The sequence below is a fragment of the Rutidosis leptorrhynchoides genome, chromosome 9 (assembly GCF_046630445.1).
Source record: "Rutidosis leptorrhynchoides isolate AG116_Rl617_1_P2 chromosome 9, CSIRO_AGI_Rlap_v1, whole genome shotgun sequence".
Classification (NCBI taxonomy): Eukaryota; Viridiplantae; Streptophyta; class Magnoliopsida; order Asterales; family Asteraceae; genus Rutidosis; species Rutidosis leptorrhynchoides.
Window position 1 is genome coordinate 216,793,349 of NC_092341.1, and position 20,198 is coordinate 216,813,546.

At 36.1% G+C, this 20,198-nt stretch overlaps 1 protein-coding gene across 1 annotated transcript; it reads left to right on the forward strand.

Annotated features, from left to right (window-relative positions):
* The first annotated feature begins 3,885 nt into the window (after nt 1–3,885).
* On the forward strand, nt 3,886–5,189 carry LOC139867281 (sec-independent protein translocase protein TATA, chloroplastic-like). Its single transcript, XM_071855626.1, has 2 exons — nt 3,886–4,242; nt 4,872–5,189. The coding sequence occupies exons 1-2, from the start codon at nt 4,120–4,122 to the stop codon at nt 4,995–4,997; spliced, it is 249 nt and encodes an 82-aa protein (XP_071711727.1). The 5' UTR covers nt 3,886–4,119; the 3' UTR covers nt 4,998–5,189.
* Nucleotides 5,190–20,198: the final 15,009 nt, after the last annotated feature.

Here is a 20,198-nt window from a genome sequence, read left to right on the forward strand (position 1 = left end):
TAATACGTTTTGGAAAAAGGGGTAAACTGAACCCAAGATATGTAGGCCCGTTCAAGATCATCGAACGCATTGGACCGGTAGCTTATCGACTCGAGTTATCGCAACAACTCGCCGGAGTACATAATACCTTTCACGTCTCAAACCTTAAGAAGTGTCTTGCAAAGGAAGATTTCACCATTCCTCTTGAAGAAATCCATGTCGACGAGAAACTACAATTCGTCGAAGAACCAATCGAAATCATGGACCGTGAAGTTAAACAGCTCAAGCAGAGCAACATACCGATCGTTAAGGTTCGTTGGAATGCTCGAAGGGGTCCCGAGTTTACTTGGGAACGAGAGGATCAGATGAAACAAAAGTATCCACACTTGTTTCTCGATGACGCAAAATAGGTACAATTTTAAAATTTCGGGACGAAATTTATTTAACGGGTAGGTACTGTAATGACCCGCACTTTTTCGATCGTTCTATACTTATAAGATTAATATTTACATAAATTAAACCTTACCAACATGATAAGCAATCCAAATTGTTGAGACTTATGTTTTTGAAATGAGTTTTACACAACGTTTGACCGTCTAGTTTGACCGATGATATCACGAACTATATAACATATGATAATTATACGTTTGTGTATATATATGTATATATACATATTTAACATGATCTAAGGATGTTTTAATATCTCATTTTGTATTAATAACAATAAGTTATAAGTATATTTTGAAACTACTAACTTAAGTTTTCAAAACGATAACCATACGTAACGTTATTTGACATAAATACTTATAACATATAATGTTTATACATATATCGTATATGTAATGTATTTAATCACTTTTAAGGACTTAAATACATAAAACAATATAAGTATATTCACAAAAGATAGCTATATTTGAATTCTCATTCCATTTTTCACAAGATTTCTATACGTATATCTAGAGTACATGTACTCGTATCATACCTAACCTCTATACGTATTTACTATTGGTATATACACATCAAATCACCACCAACCAGCCCTTGTTCAATGCCTTATGTATAAGGTAACTACTTTTGTTATCTAGTATGACAATTTCACATGATTAAAAGATTTTTTCACAAAATTACAAACTTATACACCTTTTACACCACCATTTATACTCCATTCCATTTTCATTTTACTACACATTTCTTTAACCAAAAACACACTCTTAAGAAACTCCATAACCATTCAGCTAGTATCCATGAAGATCTAGCCATAAAAACATCACTTAAACACCATAAGAAAAACCTTACAAAAACACTTCAAGAATCCTTTCAAGAACACAAGTTTACTTCCAATCTTTCATCCAATTCCATCACTCTTTTGGTTCTAGATTTTTACTTCTCTTTTACAGCAATCTTGTCCAAGTAACTTGAGGTAGTAACTTTATTCATAACCTTATTCGATTCATATATATATAGCTATCTTATTTTGTGGTATAAAATTTTAACAACAAGAACATAGTTTGAATGTTTTCAAACTTGTTTGCAAACTAAATAGATCCTTCTCACTTAACTTTTAAAATACTTCAAGACCTGTAATATTTCATAAATATATGCTAATTTAACAAGGTATAACTTGGTTTTTCAAAGAACACCTTAAAAACTGAATTTACGACGTTGGAGTGCAACCGGGGGCTGTTTTGGGTTGGATAATTAAAAACCATCTTAAACTTTGAATTGGAGGTTTATTTTCTGGAAAAATGATTTTTACTATGAATATGATAACACATAAAAATTTCATGATTTAACTCAAAGTATAAGTATTTTTAGAAAAATAATCATTTAAGGTTGTTTACATGATGGAAAATGATTAACTTCATAAGTTTTACTAAAGTTTGACCTATGACCTGTGATTTCGAATACAAACTAAGGTATTTACAGTTCATAGTCTTAAAGAGGGACTCGATCCAAGGAAGTGACAAGTTGAATCAACGAAAACGGAGTTGTAACGAAGAAACTATGACCAAAACGAGATCGGATATCTAAGACTAGTTTAGCCACGAAAATAATTGGAGAAAATTTAAAAAATCACATCTTTCTAAAATAACATGATATTTTATATATATGTACTCATAATTTAATTTTATATGGTTCAGGATCACCCGTAAACAATACGAGAAGATTAATCATAAGATCTCATGATTGTACGCAACACGTCATTTGACAACACCGGTACTTTATGTACGCAATACGTCATTTGACAACACCGGTACCGTGGGTCAAGATTAATCTCGACCAATACATATACGATGGGGGTTTTTTTTTCATTGAGGGTTTATTAAACACCTAAAAATGAACCATTAAAATTGAATTACTAACATCGGACTGCTAACTACGGACTAAGGAATTATTAAAAGTATTAAAAGTATTATAAGTATATATATGTGACGTTTGTTTAAAAAGAAAAGGTATTGATATATTATATATGGATAGGTTCGTGATATCAATCGGAGACCAAGTCGAAATTACATATCTTCAAGACAAAAGTGAGTATATAGTCCCACTTTTAAACTCTAAGTATTTCGGGATGAGAATACATGTATTTTATGTTTTACGTTATGGACACAAGTAACTGAAAAATATATTCTACGTTGAGTTGTACCACTGGCATACTTCCCTGTAGCTTGGTAACTATTATTTACAGCGGTATTGTAAACGCGAATCCTGTTGATAGATCTATCGGGCCTGACAACCCCAACCGGACTGGACGACCAGTATTCAACGGTTGCACAGTACTTCGTTTCGTGACTACACTTGGTACGGTGTAGTAAGATTTCATAATAAAGGGAATATGCGACGTGATTAAATGTTAAGTATGGTTACCAAGTGCTCAACCACTTAGAATATTTTTATTAAAATGTTTACATATGAAATCTTGTGGTATATATATATATATTGCTGCCGGCATTAAACCTATATCTCACCAACTTTATGTTGACGTTTTAAACATGTTTATTCTCAGGTAATAATTAGAAGCTTCCGCTGCAACATGTTGAATTTAAGCAAGATCTTGAGTATGCATATTTGTGTCAAAAACAAAACTGCATATCCGAGGATTTGTATTGTAAAATATGCTAGAAATCGTGTTGTTATCATCATATGTAAAGTTTGTAAGTCTAAGATTATCGCTAAACGATAATCATCTTTTTATTGTCTAAAGCTTGTATCAAAAATAAGAATTATGGTTTGTAATGTAAAATATATGCAGTTGTTCTTTTAAAAATGTCGCATATAGAGGTCAATACCTCGCTATGAAATCATACGTTATCTAACACGTTCTTATGGTTAAGGACGGGTTATGACAATCGGGTCGAAGATGCTTCCGAAGAAAAAAGAAGGTTCGAGGTCTAGGGCAAAGAAAGGTAAGGGTGTGGTGGTCCCGATGGCTAGAGTGGATGGTTAGTGTCGTTTCCATTTTATTTCCTCGAGTTTGGTATGTTATATTTCGTTTTGTAATATGTAATGTCTTTGTGTCTGTAATTCGTTCAGTGTAATTGTGTTTGTTATGGTTTGTAGGGAGTTAGTTGGTGTTTGTGATGTTTAGGCCGTGTATTCGTGTTTCGAGTCTTCATTGTTTTAATGAAGTTCTCGAATTTTATAAAGTTTCGGTTTTTAACTAAAAAAGAAAGAAAAAAAATATAATAAAAGCATAATCTTTCCATTAAAATATCCAATACAGCCTTCGGGAATGAGCCAATAATTGTTAGTTTTATAGTATCAACACATGCTCATGAGTTCACATATCCACCTACCTCATTTCCATTTTTATAGTAATACATACATATACATATGCATATACATATCACTCCAAACTGAAAATCTGTAACTTAAAACCAAAACTTACGACCAATCAATCAATCAATCAATCAATCATCTTCAATCTTCAATCTTGAATCTTGAATAACAATAATAATAGCGTCTAATATCATCTCACTTTACACCCCACCAATTTCAAACCACAAAACCCCTTTGATTTCTTCTTCAATTTCATCTTTTTTCACCAACACATCATCAAGATCCTTGAATCTTGTTAAATCACACAGATCCGTATCACTAAACAACACCCAAAAAAGGAAACGATTTTCTTGTGATTGTATGTTTGGACTTGGTGTCCCTGAACTGGTTGTTATTGCAGGTGTTGCTACTCTTGTTTTTGGTCCTAAGAAATTGCCTGAAGTTGGTCGTAGTATTGGAAAAACCTTCAACAGCTTCCAACAGGTTTCTACTTATCATTAAATTAATTTGGGTTTTCAATCTATATTTGTTAAAGCTATTTGTTATTTGACTTGGATTGTTTGGTTAATTTGATTTTATAGTTCCAGTAGTATGTTTAATTAACATGACCAATCATTTTATTTTAACTAAAATTAATTAATTTACTGGTCGATTAAAGGATCAATTTTTGTTATATTGTTGACTTTATGAGATGACTGTAATTTAAATGACAACATACTCTCAGATTTCACAGCTTATGCTCTGGTCTAATTAAGTTCATAAACCTATAAAGTGAGTTTATGTGTTTATTCATATAATCAATAAGCTAGTAATAAGCTTGGCCCATCACCCCCTTAAAATAAAGGGCTCATTTTGGTTAAAGTTCATACAAATTGAAAAATAAATAAGGCTTGATCAGAGCATTCGCGTTTATTAGCTTCCTTATAGTTGTAACTTGCTAAAGTTTGACTTGATCAAGTTTGATTGGTTGATGTCTTGATGCATTAATGTAACTCGCTTGATAGCATTTTTAAACTGTTGATTATAACTTTGAACCATTTTCCTTCTAAGTTGTCATCTATATTATAAGCTAAAGATACTGTAATATGAGTGTGATTTGTGAATTTATGCAGGCAGCAAAAGAATTTGAAACAGAGCTGAAAAAGGACCCTGAACCGTTTGAGGAGTTGCAACTCACTATAAATGAGACCGTTGAGCAAGAAAACGAAGACATCAAAAGCAGACAAGTGAGTTTATAAGAAAATTTCATGTTGGCTGATGATGTGCATCCAATAGTGGTTGCTTGTAGCGTCTTAGGAAACCGAAAAGCTACTTATATATTATAGACTTATAATCTGCAAGGGTTATGTTATTTGTAGTATGATTTCATTTCAATGTGAATGTGAATGCTTGAGGTGTAATCTTAATGTTCCATTCGGTTTACTTTCTTAATTAACGAGTTCTTAAAGAATCTTTCAATTTTTGATTTTTATGGCTCTACTTATAAATAATTGAAGGTAAAGAACTAAAGATTAATTAATATATAAACTTCCTCAAATTTTATTTTTATCATTATTATTTATTATTATTATTATTAAATAACAAATAAATAATAATACTTATACATATAATAATTGTTGAACACCACATTTATTAAACAACAAAGGTACGGTTACATTTTTTTTTTTTTAAAGGACATAACTAAAAACAAAAGTACATAAAACAATTAAAATTATTCTTCATCGGATAAGTAAAACGCATTTTGGTATTTCCTTTGGATTTTTGATCGGGATTTCAATAACAAATCGCGTTTTTGACGCACTTGCGAATTGTATATTTTTCGGATATAACCCCAAAATGAATCTTTTGTTTGATAGTGAATTGTATGTCTTCAAATTCTTCGGGCTGAGTTTCTTGAACGGCTTCTACTTCTTCATCATCGGATTCAGTATCAGTTGGAATTTGTGTAGGAACTCGAGTATGTGTTTGTTGAAAATAGGTTGTCAAATTGTTGGTTGGGAATGTTGGTCAGAGAATTGTTGGTGAGGATATTGTTGTTGAGAATGAACGAACTGTTGATAAGGTTGATTAACGAATGGTTGATGAGGAGGATAATTGGTGTATTGTTGATGATGAGTAAAACCGGGTGATTATGATGTGTATGAGGCAAACCCCATGCTTTGATTCGGGTTCGAAGATGACCCGGAAGGTGAGTTGTACATTTGAGTTTCAAGTTGTGATTGAAAAAATCATTACTTCGTTGTGTATCAATTTGTTTGATTTGTTTTGATTTTTTTATGAAGATTTTTTAATCAATTTTTTTTTTTTTTAACGGCAAATCATATTATATTATATCAACTCAAAAAATTATATACAAAGTTCTCACAATAGGATGATAACCCAAGAGATGCCAAGATGGCATCATGTACCACCTCCTACTTACAACTCAATTACAACGCAAAATAAAACTAAACATAGCGATTACATAACAAGGAGATTGGGATTTTGCAACCAATCTAGCCACTCGATACTTTTGATTTTAATCCTTTTCGCGATCCAATCATAACTCTTTACTTGAATGTCATTAAGAGCAACCAGCGAAGACCAACATAATCCTTTGAAGACCTTTTGATTTCTATTTTTCCAAATGAGATATACGCTAGTCCACACCATTGCTTGCCCAATTTTTCGCCCAAACTCGAACAAGTCAAATAAGAGTTCCCACATAGAATATTATCGATGTTGTGTTGGGCCGAATCTATACCCCACCATTTAAATACTCTATCCCAAATTTCTCGAACCATCTTGCACTCGAACAAAGCATGACTAACCGTTTCAACCACATCATTGCATAAAGGACAAAGGACGGAATTGAGGTCAACCCCCCGTTTGTCTAATTCAAACAACACGGGAAGTCTCCCCCTCCTTGCCCTCCATACAAAAACTCCCACTTTAATTGGAACAAAGTCATTTTTTTGTGTTATTATACAAGAAGCATGTAGAGGAAAACACTTAGCCATGATTTGCTTTGTAAGAGATTTAGTTGTGAATTTACCCGACCCGCATAACTTCCAAGTCCAAGAGTCCTCTTTTTCCGGTGCCATAGCGAAGTTCGAAATCAACATTTCCAAATCTTCTAGCTCCCCTTTCGTCCTACCAGTGACCATCCGCGACCACCCCCAAATCGGTGAACACTTATGACCATCCCATAAAACTCTATCCGCAACCGACACATTCTCGTTTGATTCTAGCCGCACCAATCTTTTGTACAGGTCTTTTAAAGCAACATCCTTAATCCATGCGTCCTCCCAAAATTTAGTGCCTCTCCCATTACCGATGACTTTTGAAAATGAGTTGGAGAAGTCCACACCTAAGCCATCGATCTCGAGCCCTGTTTTCACAATTTTACTCCAAGTAGTGTTAGAGTACGCAATAGAGTTAACCCCACCCATTTGCAAAGCCCCCGAAACCCCATAAATACTTTTGATAACATTAACACACAAGGAGGTGGGTTCGGTAAGAAACCTCCACCACCACTTGCCGATTAATGCTAGATTTTTACATTTGAGAGATCCAAGGTTAAGACCGCCATCCGCCCGAGGGCGAATGACATCTTCCCATTTAACCCACGAGATTTTAGACTCGTCACCCGTCCCACCCCAAAAGAATTTTCTCCTCACACACTCAAGTTTATTAAGCACGCTAGTCGGAGCACGGAAGAGTGAAAAGTAATACAATGGCAAACTATTGAGAACCGAATTAACAAGTGTTAGACGTCCACCGAATGACATCGCTCGGGCTTTCCAATCCGATAATCGTTTCTCGAATTTATCCACAACCGGTTTCCAACTTTCTACTTTATTCATGTTTGCACCAATAGGCAAGCCAAGGTAAGTAACGGAAATGAGCCAACATTACATCCAAATAGATTCGCCATCGAATCAACCTCATTTTTATCGACCCCCACACCAAAAAGATTACTTTTGTTGTAGTTGACTTTAAGACCGGAGCATAATTCAAAGCACTTAAGAAGTTTCATGAGATTCTCAAAGTTATCTAAACTCCAAGTGCCAAAGAAAACCGTATCGTCCGCGTATTGTAGATGAGAAATAGGAATTTTGGCATCCCCAATTTCCACCCCACTAAATAGATTCTTCGCAACCGCCGACTTAGTAAGCCAATTGAGTCCCTCCGCCGCAATAATAAAAAGAAAGGGCGAGAGAGGATCGCCTTGCCTTACACCCTCTCAATCTTAAACTCTTTCGTCGGAGAACCATTAACGAGAACCGAGATAGAGGCCGTCATTAAACAAGTCCTAATCCATCCCCTCCATTTCTCACCAAATCCCATAAACCTCATCATATCGTCTAAAAACTCCCAACTAAGACAATCAAATGCCTTTTCAAAATCAACTTTAAAGATCATGCTCTTGACTCGCTTGTTTTTCAGAAATTCAAAGGATTCGTTCGCTATTAGTGCTCCATCCATTATATTCCTCCCACGAAGGAAAGCGCTTTGTTCAAATCCAACTAGGTGTGGAAGTACCTTGCGTATCATTAATGAAAGCAACTTCGCGATAATCTTATAATAGCTACCAATCAAACTAATTGGTCGGTACTCGTTTAAACTTACCGGGTCATCCTTTTTGGGGATGAGAGTGATAAAAGAAGCGTTACAACCATCAGATATTTCTCCCGAGCACCAAAACCAATTAATTGCCTCAACGAGTTCCTCCCGAATTATAGACCAAAATTTCTTGAAAAATCGCATGTTGAATCCATCCAGTCCGGGCGCTTTATTATTCGCACACTCGTGAATTGCACCCCAAATTTCTTCTTCTGAAAATTTCTCCTCTAAACCCCTTGCTTCATCCGCTGAGAGCATAAAATACCTCGAAACAGCTTCTGCTCGAGATTCAGGTGGCACAGCCCAAGTACCACCTTGCACAGACCCATGTACAGGCCCACTGGAAGAACAACCGGCCCAACCAAGTGCCCAGACCCATTGCAAAAAACGCTGTCCACAAGTTTCAGATTACATGTACTGTTACAAGAAAAATGTGACAAAAAATGACAATAAACAGAATCCTTAACGCGTGAAGGTTCATCCACCCAGACACCATCGATCATGATACCCCGAAAATTGCATTTATTATATCTCCTACGAATCGAAGCATGAAAGAATTTCGAATTTTCATCTCCATTAAGAACCCATTTAATTCGCGCTTTTTGTTTGAGCATGCCCGTCTTAACTTTATCCTTTTCAACCCATCTTCGCCTACACTCTAACCATATTTCTCGATCCGAATCGCTAAGAAGTTGACTTTCCGCTTTTAGTTCCCATTCCCTTGCCTCATTTTGGAGATCTTTTATTTCATTGTCTAAATTCCCAAACTTAGAGCGACTCCAAGACTTTAAAGCCATCTTGACATTCTTAAGTCTATCCCGAAACAAACAATCTTTACGAGTCCCCCGAATAGGTTGACACCATGCATCTTGAATAACCCCACCTATGTCTAAGCAATCAAACCACTCATCAAAGACCTTGAAAGGTTTCGGCCCGTAGTCGATAACTTTATCTCTAAGAATCAAGGGACAATGATCCGAGAGATTCCTATCCAAAGCAATAACCGAGAGGTTGTCCCAAAGATTAATAAAGCTATCCGTAACCAAAAATCTATCAAGTTTGCTAAACTTCAACCCATCATCGCTAATTCTTGTGAATTTCCTCCCATTTATTGGAATTTCAATTAAATTATTCTTAAGAATAAACTCATTAAATCTATCGGCACGACCTTGATGGAATTATGAATTTAACCGGTCCGAACTAGATCTAACTTCATTGAAATCCCCGCATATTAACCAAGACGAATCAACACCAGATAGCAGATTGCTCAACAATTCCCACATTAATCTTTTACCGCGATCATTATGAGGCCCATACACGTTAACTTTAACAGACTCCTTACCAGTGATCCTCCATGAACCCCTAATCGCTAGAAAGAAATCACAATTCGTGAAGCTATCCACTTCAAACTCGCTTTTATCCCAGATTATTAAAAGACCCCCCGATTTACCCACAACCTCTTTTTGAACAAACCCGAAGTTATCGTCACCCCATAATGCCCGTATCCAAGAATTAGAGACAGCCTTACATTTGGTTTCCTGAAAAACCGCTATACCAGGCCTTTCTATGATACATAAACTGCGCACCCACCCGAATTTCCCTTTTACAGCAAACCCACGAACATTTAGTGAAAGAATCTTCATTAAAAACAAATAGCAAACGAGACTCCAAACAACAACAAAAACTTACTGGGGGATTGAGGTGGACCACCTCAATCCGATTTTTCCCCCATAATTCCTCACTTCATCGCTGTTAATTGACCTTGAGTGAGCCTCCCCACCTTTATTCGACTGCGATTTGACCTCTTTCGAACCCTTATTTTTTCTTTTCCCTGTATTCCCACACGATTTGCACTTGTACGAATCACATCTCGGCATCCTTTTTAATCTCATAACACGTGTTGAAGCCCTACAGTTTGTCATCCCCACATGATAGCACTCGCTACAATAGGAAACTTCAGTAGTCTTTGATTTCCTGGAAAACTCTTTCGTATTTCTGTCAGAATCAGGTATCGGTTGATTAGAATTAATCTGGTCCGAATTATCATGACCCATGTTGCAATTGTTATTCTCTTCTTGAAGCCCATCATATACACTTTCCTTATTAGGCCCATTATTGAATCCCAAGTCAGGCCCAATGTTAGGCCCAACCATACCAGGCATGCACATTTTATTTTGATCTGCATTTTCCCCATCTGATTGTGCTTCTCGAAATCCCTTGGAACAATTAAAACAGTTTCCTGATTGGCCAGCACTCAGGCACGTTTTGTCTACTCGATTGGAATTAGGTTTATTCCCATCTTTCTTGGAATACACAAAATTGCCACCCTTAACCTCGATTGTTTCTTCTACCACCTCCTCATTAATATTGTTTTCATCAAATCCAAGATTATCAGACCCTTCATCTTCGACCTGCAAACCCATGGAACCTAATCGGCTTTCCCTAACCACCGATAATTCGTCATCAGAATCATCTGAAGATTTACCTTCATCTCCGTCACTATTGAAAACATCCTTGTATAGACCGAAATCTTCATCTTCATTAGGAGACTCATCTCCATCTTTGTCACTTTCACAATCATCGGACTCAATAAAATCCGATTCATTACCATAACTTGATGTGCATGTGTTACTTCCAAACGGATCACACCCATTGTGTTTATGCCTATTGTGAAGACCCGTCCTAATCCATCCGGACAAAGTCCATATTGATTATAAATGATTCACAACAGTTGATTACATTGTGAGGTACTTGACCTCTATATGATACATTTTACAAACATTGCATTCGTTTTTTTTTAAAAGACAATCTTTCATTACATCGTAAGTTGACGACATACATACCATTTCATAATATATCTATCTATAATTGACTTAATAATAATCTTGATGAACTCAACGAATCGAATGCAACGTCTTTTGAAATATATTATAAATGACTCCAAGTAATATCTCTAAGATGAGCAAACGCACAGCGGAAGATTTCTTTAATACCTGAGAATAAACATGCTTTCAAGTGTCAACCAAAAGGTTGGTGAGTTCATTAGTTAAACATAAATAATCATTTCCATCATTTTAATAGACCACAAGATTTTCATTTTCAGTTCTCACCTATCATGTCGACACATCTATACAATGTTGAGATACCATAGACACGTATAGATGTGAATGTTTCGACCTATCATGTCGACACATCTATATATATTTCGGAACAACCATAGACACTCTATATGTGAATGTTGGAGTTAGCTATACAGGGTTGAGGTTGATTCCAAAATATATATAGTTTGAGTTGTGATCAATACTGAGATACGTATACACTGGGTCGTGGATTGATTCAAGATAATATTTATCGATTTATTTCTGTACATCTAACTGTGGACAACTAGTTATAGGTTACTAACGAGGACAGCTGACTTAATAAACTTAAAACATCAAAATATATTAAAAGTGTTGTAAATATATTTTGAACATACTTTGATATATATGTATATATTGTTATAGGTTCGTGAATCAACCAGTGGCCAAGTCTTACTTCCCGACGAAGTAAAAATCTGTGAAAGTGAGTTATAGTCCCACTTTTAAAATCTAATATTTTTGGGATGAGAATACATGCAGGTTTTATAAATGATTTACAAAATAGACACAAGTACATGAAACTACATTCTATGGTTGAATTATCGAAATCGAATATGCCCCTTTTATTAAGTCTGGTAATCTAAGAATTAGGGAACAGACACCCTAATTGACGCGAATCCTAAAGATAGATCTATTGGGCCTAACAAACCCCATCCAAAGTACCGGATGCTTTAGTACTTCGAAATTTATATCATATCCGAAGGGTGTCCCGGAATGATGGGGATATTCTTATATATGCATCTTGTTAATGTCGGTTACCAGGTGTTCACCATATGAATGATTTTTATCTCTATGTATGGGATGTGTATTGAAATATGAAATCTTGTGGTCTATTGTTACGATTTGATATATATAGGTTAAACCTATAACTCACCAACATTTTTGTTGACGTTTTAAGCATGTTTATTCTCAGGTGATTATTAAGAGCTTCCGTTGTCGCATACTTAAATAAGGACGAGATTTGGAGTCCATGCTTGTATGATATTGTGTAAAAACTGCATTCAAGAAACTTATTTTGTTGTAACATATTTGTATTGTAAACCATTATGTAATGGTCGTGTGTAAACAGGATATTTTAGATTATCATTATTTGATAATCTACGTAAAGCTTTTTAAACCTTTATTGATGAAATAACGGTTATGGTTTGTTTTAAAATGAATGCAGTCTTTGAAAAACGTCTCATATAGAGGTCAAAACCTCGCAACGAAATCAATTAATATGGAACGTTTTTAATCAATAAGAACGGGACATTTCAGTTGGTATCCGAGCATTGGTCTTAGAGAACCAGAATTTTGCATTAGTGTGTCTTATCGAGTTTGTTAGGATGCATTAGTGAGTCTGGACTTCGACCGTGTTTACTTGAAAAATGATTGCTTAACAAATTTGGTTGGAAACTATATATTTTTAACATGTGAATATTATGTGATATATTAATCTCTTAACGCCTTTGATATTATGTGATAGATGTCTACCTCTAGAACAAGTCCCATTGACTCACCTAATAATAATGAAGAGTCAAATGTAAATTGGAATGATTCGTGGACTGATTCACAAGTTCCCGAAGAGGAACCGGAAGAAGAGTCGGAACCGGAAGAAGAATCGGAACCGGAAGAAGAATCGGAACCGGATGAAGAAATAGAACCGGTGGGGGAAATAATAAAACGGTTATGTAAAAGAAAATCCTCAACCAACCGACCAAGGTTAATTATGGTCAATGGTGTTTCCGCCAAGGAAGCAAAATATTGGGAGGATTACCAATTCTCCGATGAATCGGATTCCGACGAGAATTCCGATGATGTTATAGAAATTACTCCAACTGAATTTAAAAAGGCTTTCGTTCGAAAGATGGGGGATATCACATTGGGAAATTCATAAGTTACGATGTGTTTACTTTGACGCATTTATTGCGGGGAACCCAAATGCTATTTTACGCAATGGGTTAAGAAATTATTTTGACTCAAATATTGGACTTCGTGATTTAGAAAAAGCGGCTAACATGCAACATAAAGAAGCATGTTATGCTTATGGATTAGTAATGTTCGCTTCTCACCAAAGTGAGAACAAGAACATCCGGCTACAACTATTAAACAAAACGTTCCCACAAGTGACGGAGTCGGTAATTGGGGTAAGAAATGAGGTTTTTAGATTGTTACGAGACTGTTGGACATTACGTAACCCTCGTCCCTTTGACGACGTTACAACAGGCTGTCTTATCAACGGCCATAACGGTTATGTTCCACAAGACCAAGGATGGGAAGTAATCCTAGTAAAACCAGAATGCATGACTTGTTTCTGGACGTATGAATTACGTGTCTTTATTGTCTTTGCTGAACGACTTGTGTACTAGCTAGAATTATCTTAACAACCATCTTGTATCAAATTTATTGTGTGCTATATTTCATGCTATATGTAAAATAAGCGGTATTGTAAGTTTGTAAAATATTGTGTAAAAGTTTGAACGCGAAATATTATTATAATCAGTTTTTCATATAGAATTGTAGTAGTTGAATTGTATATTAGCTACTAAGTATGAACTTAACGGGTAGGTACTACCCGAATTTAAACTTATAAAACGCTAATATGAAGAAAAAGCTTTTATAAATGAGTTCATATTATGCTACGAAATACTATTAACTACTCTTAATATTCTGTATGATTAACTTGTTCCATTTGACTATTTTGAAGGAAATGGCACCGACTACTCGACACACCGTGAACATGAATGAAGAGGAATTTCGTACTTTTCTAGCTTCAAACATAGCCGCAGTACAGGCTGCGCTACATACCAATAATAACCTTGGATCTAGCAGTACAGGAAATCGTGTAGGATGCACCTACAAAGAATTCACTGCCTGCAAACCTTTGGAATTTGATGGAACCGAAGGACCGATCGGATTGAAACGGTGGACCGAGAAGGTCGAATCGGTGTTTGCCATAAGTAAGTGTACTGAAGAGGACAAAGTGAAGTACGCTACGCATACCTTCACAGGTTCTGCGTTAACATGGTGGAATACCTATCTAGAGCAAGTGGGACAAGACGATGCGTACGCACTACCGTGGTCAGCATTCAAGCACTTGATGAACGAGAAGTACCATCCCAGAACCGAGGTCAATAAGCTCAAGACAGAACTTAGAGGGTTACGAACCCAAGGATTTGATATTACCACGTACGAAAGATGATTCACAGAATTGTGCCTATTGTGTCCGGGAGCATTCGAAGATGAGGAAGAGAAGATCGACGCGTTTGTGAAAGGATTATCGGAAAGAATCCAAGAAGATATAAGTTCACACGAGCCCGCCTCCATACAACAGGCATGTAGAATGGCTCACAAACTAGTGAACCAGATTGAAGAAAGAATTAAAGAACAGACTGCTGAAGAGGCCAATGTGAAGCAAGTCAAAAGAAAGTGGGAGGAAAACGGTGATAAGAATCACCAATACAACAACAACAGCAATTACAGCAATAATCGCAACAATTATCCCAACAATCGCAACATCAATCGCAACTACAACAAACGTCCCAACAACAACAGCAACTACAACAATCATCCCAACAACAATAATAACCGCAACAACAACAACAACAATCAGAAGCAGCTATGCCAAAGGTGTGAAAAGTATCACTCGGGGTTCTGCACCAAATTTTGCAACAAGTGTAAAAGAAATGGTCATAGCGCAGCGAAGTGTGAGGTCTACGGACCAGGGGTTAATAGAACGAAAGGAACAAATGGTGTCGGAATGAGTAATGGCGGAGCAAGTAGTGTCGGAGCAAGTTATGCCAATGTAGTTTGTTATAAATGTGGAAAAAGTGGCCACATTATTAGAAATTTCCCGAACCAGGAGAACACGAATGGACAAGGCCGCGGAAGAGTTTTCAATATTAATGCGGCAGAGGCACAAGAAGACCCGGAGCTTGTTACGGGTACGTTTCTTATTGACAATAAATCTGCTTATGTTTTATTTGATTCGGGTGCGGATAGAAGCTATATGAGTAGAGATTTTTGTGCTAAATTAAGTTGTCCATTGACGCCTTTGGTTAGTAAATTTTTACTCCAATTAGCAAATGGTAAATTAATTTCAGCAGATAATATATGTCGGACTCGAGAAATTAAAATGGTTAGCGAAACATTTAAGATTGATTTGATACCAGTAGAGTTAGGGAGTTTTGATGTGATAATCGGTATGGACTGGTTGAAAGAAGTGAAAGCAGAGATCGTTTGTTACAAAAATGCAATTCCCATTATACGAGAAAAAGGAAAACCCTTAATGGTGTACGGAGAAAAGGGCAACACGAAGCTACATCTTATTAGTAATTTGAAGGCACAAAAACTAATAAGAAAAGGTTGCTATGCTGTTCTAGCACACGTCGAGAAAGTACAAACTGAAGAAAAGAGCATCAATGATGTTCCCATTGCAAAAGAATTTCCCGATGTATTTCTGAAAGAATTACCGGGATTACCCCCACATCGATCCGTTGAATTTCAAATAGATCTTGTACCAGGAGCTGCACCAATAGCTCGTGCTCCTTACAGACTCGCACCCAGCGAGATGAAAGAACTGCAAAGCCAATTACAAGAACTTTTAGAGCGTGGTTTCATTCGACCAAGCACATCACCGTGGGGAGCTCCTGTTTTGTTTGTCAAGAAGAAAGATGGTACATTCAGGTTGTGTATCGACTACCGAGAGTTGAACAAACTTACCATCAAGAACCGCTACCCACTACCGAGAATCGACGACTTATTTGATCAACTACAAGGCTCGTCTGTTTATTCAAAGATTGACTTACGTTCCGGGTATCATCAAATGCGGGTGAAAGAAGATGATATTCCAAAGACTGCTTTCAGAACACGTTACGGTCATTACGAGTTTATGGTCATGCCGTTTGGTTTAACTAATGCACCAGCTGTGTTCATGGACCTTATGAACTGAGTGTGTGGACCATACCTTGACAAATTTGTCATTGTTTTCATTGATGACATACTTATTTACTCAAAGAATGACCAAGAACACGGTGAACATTTGAGAAAGGTGTTAGAAGTATTGAGGAAGGAAGAATTGTACGCTAAGTTTTCAAAGTGTGCATTTTGGTTGGAAGAAGTTCAATTCCTCGGTCACATAGTGAACAAAGAAGGTATTAAGGTGGATTCGGCAAAGATAGAAACTGTTGAAAAGTGAGAAACCCCGAAAACTCCGAAACACATACGCCAGTTTTTAGGACTAGCTGGTTACTACAGAAGGTTCATCCAAGACTTTTCCAGAATAGCAAAACCCTTGACTGCATTAACGCATAAAGGGAAGAAATTTGAATGGAATGATGAACAAGAGAAAGCGTTTCAGTTATTGAAGAAAAAGCTAACTACGGCACCTATATTGTCATTGCCTGAAGGGAATGATGATTTTGTGATTTATTGTGACGCATCAAAGCAAGGTCTCGGTTGTGTATTAATGCAACGAACGAAGGTGATTGCTTATGCGTCTAGACAATTGAAGATTCACGAACAAAATTATACGACACATGATTTGGAATTAGGCGCGGTTGGTTTTGCATTAAAGACTTGGAGGCACTACTTATATGGGGTCAAAAGTATTATATATACCTACCACAAAAGTCTTCAACACATATTTAATCAGAAACAACTGAATATGAGGCAGCGTAGGTGGATTGAATTATTGAATGATTACGACTTTGAGATTCGTTACCACCCGGGGAAGGCAAATGTGGTAGCCGATGCCTTGAGCAGGAAGGACAGAGAACCCATTCGAGTAAAATCTATGAATATAATGATTCATAATAACATTACTACTCAAATAAAGGAGGCACAACAAGGAGTTTTAAAAGAGGGAAATTTAAAGGATGAAATACCCAAAGGATCAGAGAAGCATCTTAATATTCGGGAAGACGAAACCCGGTATAGGGCTGAAAGGATTTGGGTACCAAAATTTGGAGATATGAGAGAAATGGTACTTAGAGAAGCTCATAAAACCAGATACTCAATACATCCTGGAACAGGGAAGATGTACAAGGATCTCAAGAAACATTTTTGGTGGCCGGGTATGAAAGCCGATGTTGCTAAATATGTAGGAGAATGTTTGACGTGTTCTAAGGTCAAAGCTGAGCATCAGAAACCATCAGGTCTACTTCAACAACCCGAAATCCCGGAATGGAAATGGGAAAACATTACCATGGATTTCATCACTAAATTGCCAAGGACTGCAAGTGGTTTTGATACTATTTGGGTAATAGTTGATCGTCTCACCAAATCAGCACACTTCCTACCAATAAGAGAAGATGACAAGATGGAGAAGTTAGCACGACTGTATTTGAAGGAAGTCGTCTCCAGACATGGAATACCAATCTCTATTATCTCTGATAGGGATGGCAGATTTATTTTAAGATTCTGGCAGACGTTACAGCAAGCATTAGGAACTCGTCTAAACATGAGTACTGCCTATCATCCACAAACTGATGGGCAGAGCGAAAGGACGATATAAACGCTTGAATACATGCTACGAGCATGTGTTATTGATTTCGGAAACAGTTGGGATCGACATCTACCGTTAGCAGAATTTTCCTACAACAACAGCTACCATTCAAGCATTGAGATGGCGCCGTTTGAAGCACTTTATGGTAGAAAGTGCAGGTCTCTGATTTGTTGGAGTGAAGTGGGGGATAGACAGATTACGGGTCCGGAGATTATACAAGAAACTACCGAGAAGATCATCCAAATTCAACAACGGTTGAAAACCGCCCAAAGTCGACAAAAGAGCTACGCTGACATTAAAAGAAAAGATATAGAATTTGAAATTGGAGAGATGGTCATGCTTAAAGTTGCACCTTGGAAAGGTGTTGTTCGATTTGGTAAACGAGGGAAATTAAATCCAAGGTATATTGGACCATTCAAGATTATTGATCGTGTCGGACCAGTAGCTTACCGACTTGAGTTACCTCAACAACTCGCGGCTGTACATAACACTTTCCACGTCTCGAATTTGAAGAAATGTTTTGCTAAAGAAGATCTCACTATTCCGTTAGATGAAATCCAAATCAACGAAAAACTTCAATTCATAGAAGAACCCGTCGAAATAATGGATCGTGAGGTTAAAAGACTTAAGCAAAACAAGATACCAATTGTTAAGGTTCGATGGAATGCTCGTAGAGGACCCGAGTTCACCTGGGAGCATGAAGATCAGATGAAGAAGAAATACCCGCATCTATTTCCAGAAGATTCATCAACACCTTCAACAGCTTAAAATTTCGGGACGAAATTTATTTAACGGGTAGGTACTGTAGTGACCCGAACTTTTCCATGTTTATATATATTAATTGAGATTGATATTTACATGATTAAATGTTTCCAACATGTTAAGCAATCAAACTTGTTAAGACTTGATTAATTGAAATATGTTTCATATAGACAATTGACCACCCAAGTTGACCGGTGATTCACGAACGTTAAAACTTGTAAAAACTATATGATGACATATATATGGATATATATATAGTTAACATGATACTATGATAAGTAAACATATCATTAAGTATATTAACAATGAACTACATATGTAAAAACAAGACTACTAACTTAATGATTTTTAAACGAGACATATATGTAACGATTATCGTTGTAAAGACATTTAATGTATATATATCATATTAAGAGATATTCATACATGATAATATCATGATAATATAATAATTTAAAATCTCATTTGATATTATAAACATTGGGTTAACAACATTTAACAAGATCGTTAACCTAAAGGTTTCAAAACAACACTTACATGTAACGACTAACGATGACTTAACGACTCAGTTAAAATGTATATACATGTAGTGTTTTAATATGTATTTATACACTTTTGAAAGACTTCAATACACTTATCAAAATACTTCTACTTAACAAAAATGCTTACAATTACATCCTCGTTCAGTTTCATCAACAATTCTACTCGTATGCACCCGTATTCGTACTCGTACAATACACAGCTTTTAGATGTATGTACTATTGGTATATACACTCCAATGATCAGCTCTTAGCAGCCCATGTGAGTCACCTAACACATGTGGGAACCATCATTTGGCAACTAGCATGAAATATCTCATAAAATTACAAAAATATGAGTAATCATTCATGACTTATTTACATGAAAACAAAATTACATATCCTTTATATCTAATCCATACACCAACGACCAAAAACACCTACAAAAACTGTCATTCTTCAGTTTTCTTCATCTAATTGATCTCTCTCAAGTTCTATCTTCAAGTTCTAAGTGTTCTTCATAAATTCTACAAGTTCTAGTTACATAAAATCAAGAATACTTTCAAGTTTGCTAGCTCACTTCCAATCTTGTAAGGTGATCATCCAACCTCAAGAAATCTTTGTTTCTTACAGTAGGTTATCATTCTAATACAAGGTAATAATCATATTCAAACTTTGGTTCAATTTCTATAACTATAACAATCTTATTTTAAGTGATGATCTTACTTGAACTTGTTTTCGTGTCATGATTCTGCTTCAAGAACTTCGAGCCATCCAAGGATTCGTTGAAGCTAGGTCCATTTTTCTCTTTTCCAGTAGGTTTATCCAAGGAACTTAAGGTAGTAATGATGTTCATAACATCATTCGATTCATACATATAAAGCTATCTTATTCGAAGGTTTAAACTTGTAATCACTAGAACATAGTTTAGTT

Bases quoted from the DNA above. Each gene is read 5' to 3' on its own strand.
- LOC139867281 (XM_071855626.1), top strand. From the start codon at position 4,120: ATGTTTGGACTTGGTGTCCCTGAACTGGTTGTTATTGCAGGTGTTGCT. The intron at 4,243-4,871 runs GTTTCTACTTAT...GAATTTATGCAG, and splicing joins CCTTCAACAGCTTCCAACAG to GCAGCAAAAGAATTTGAAAC.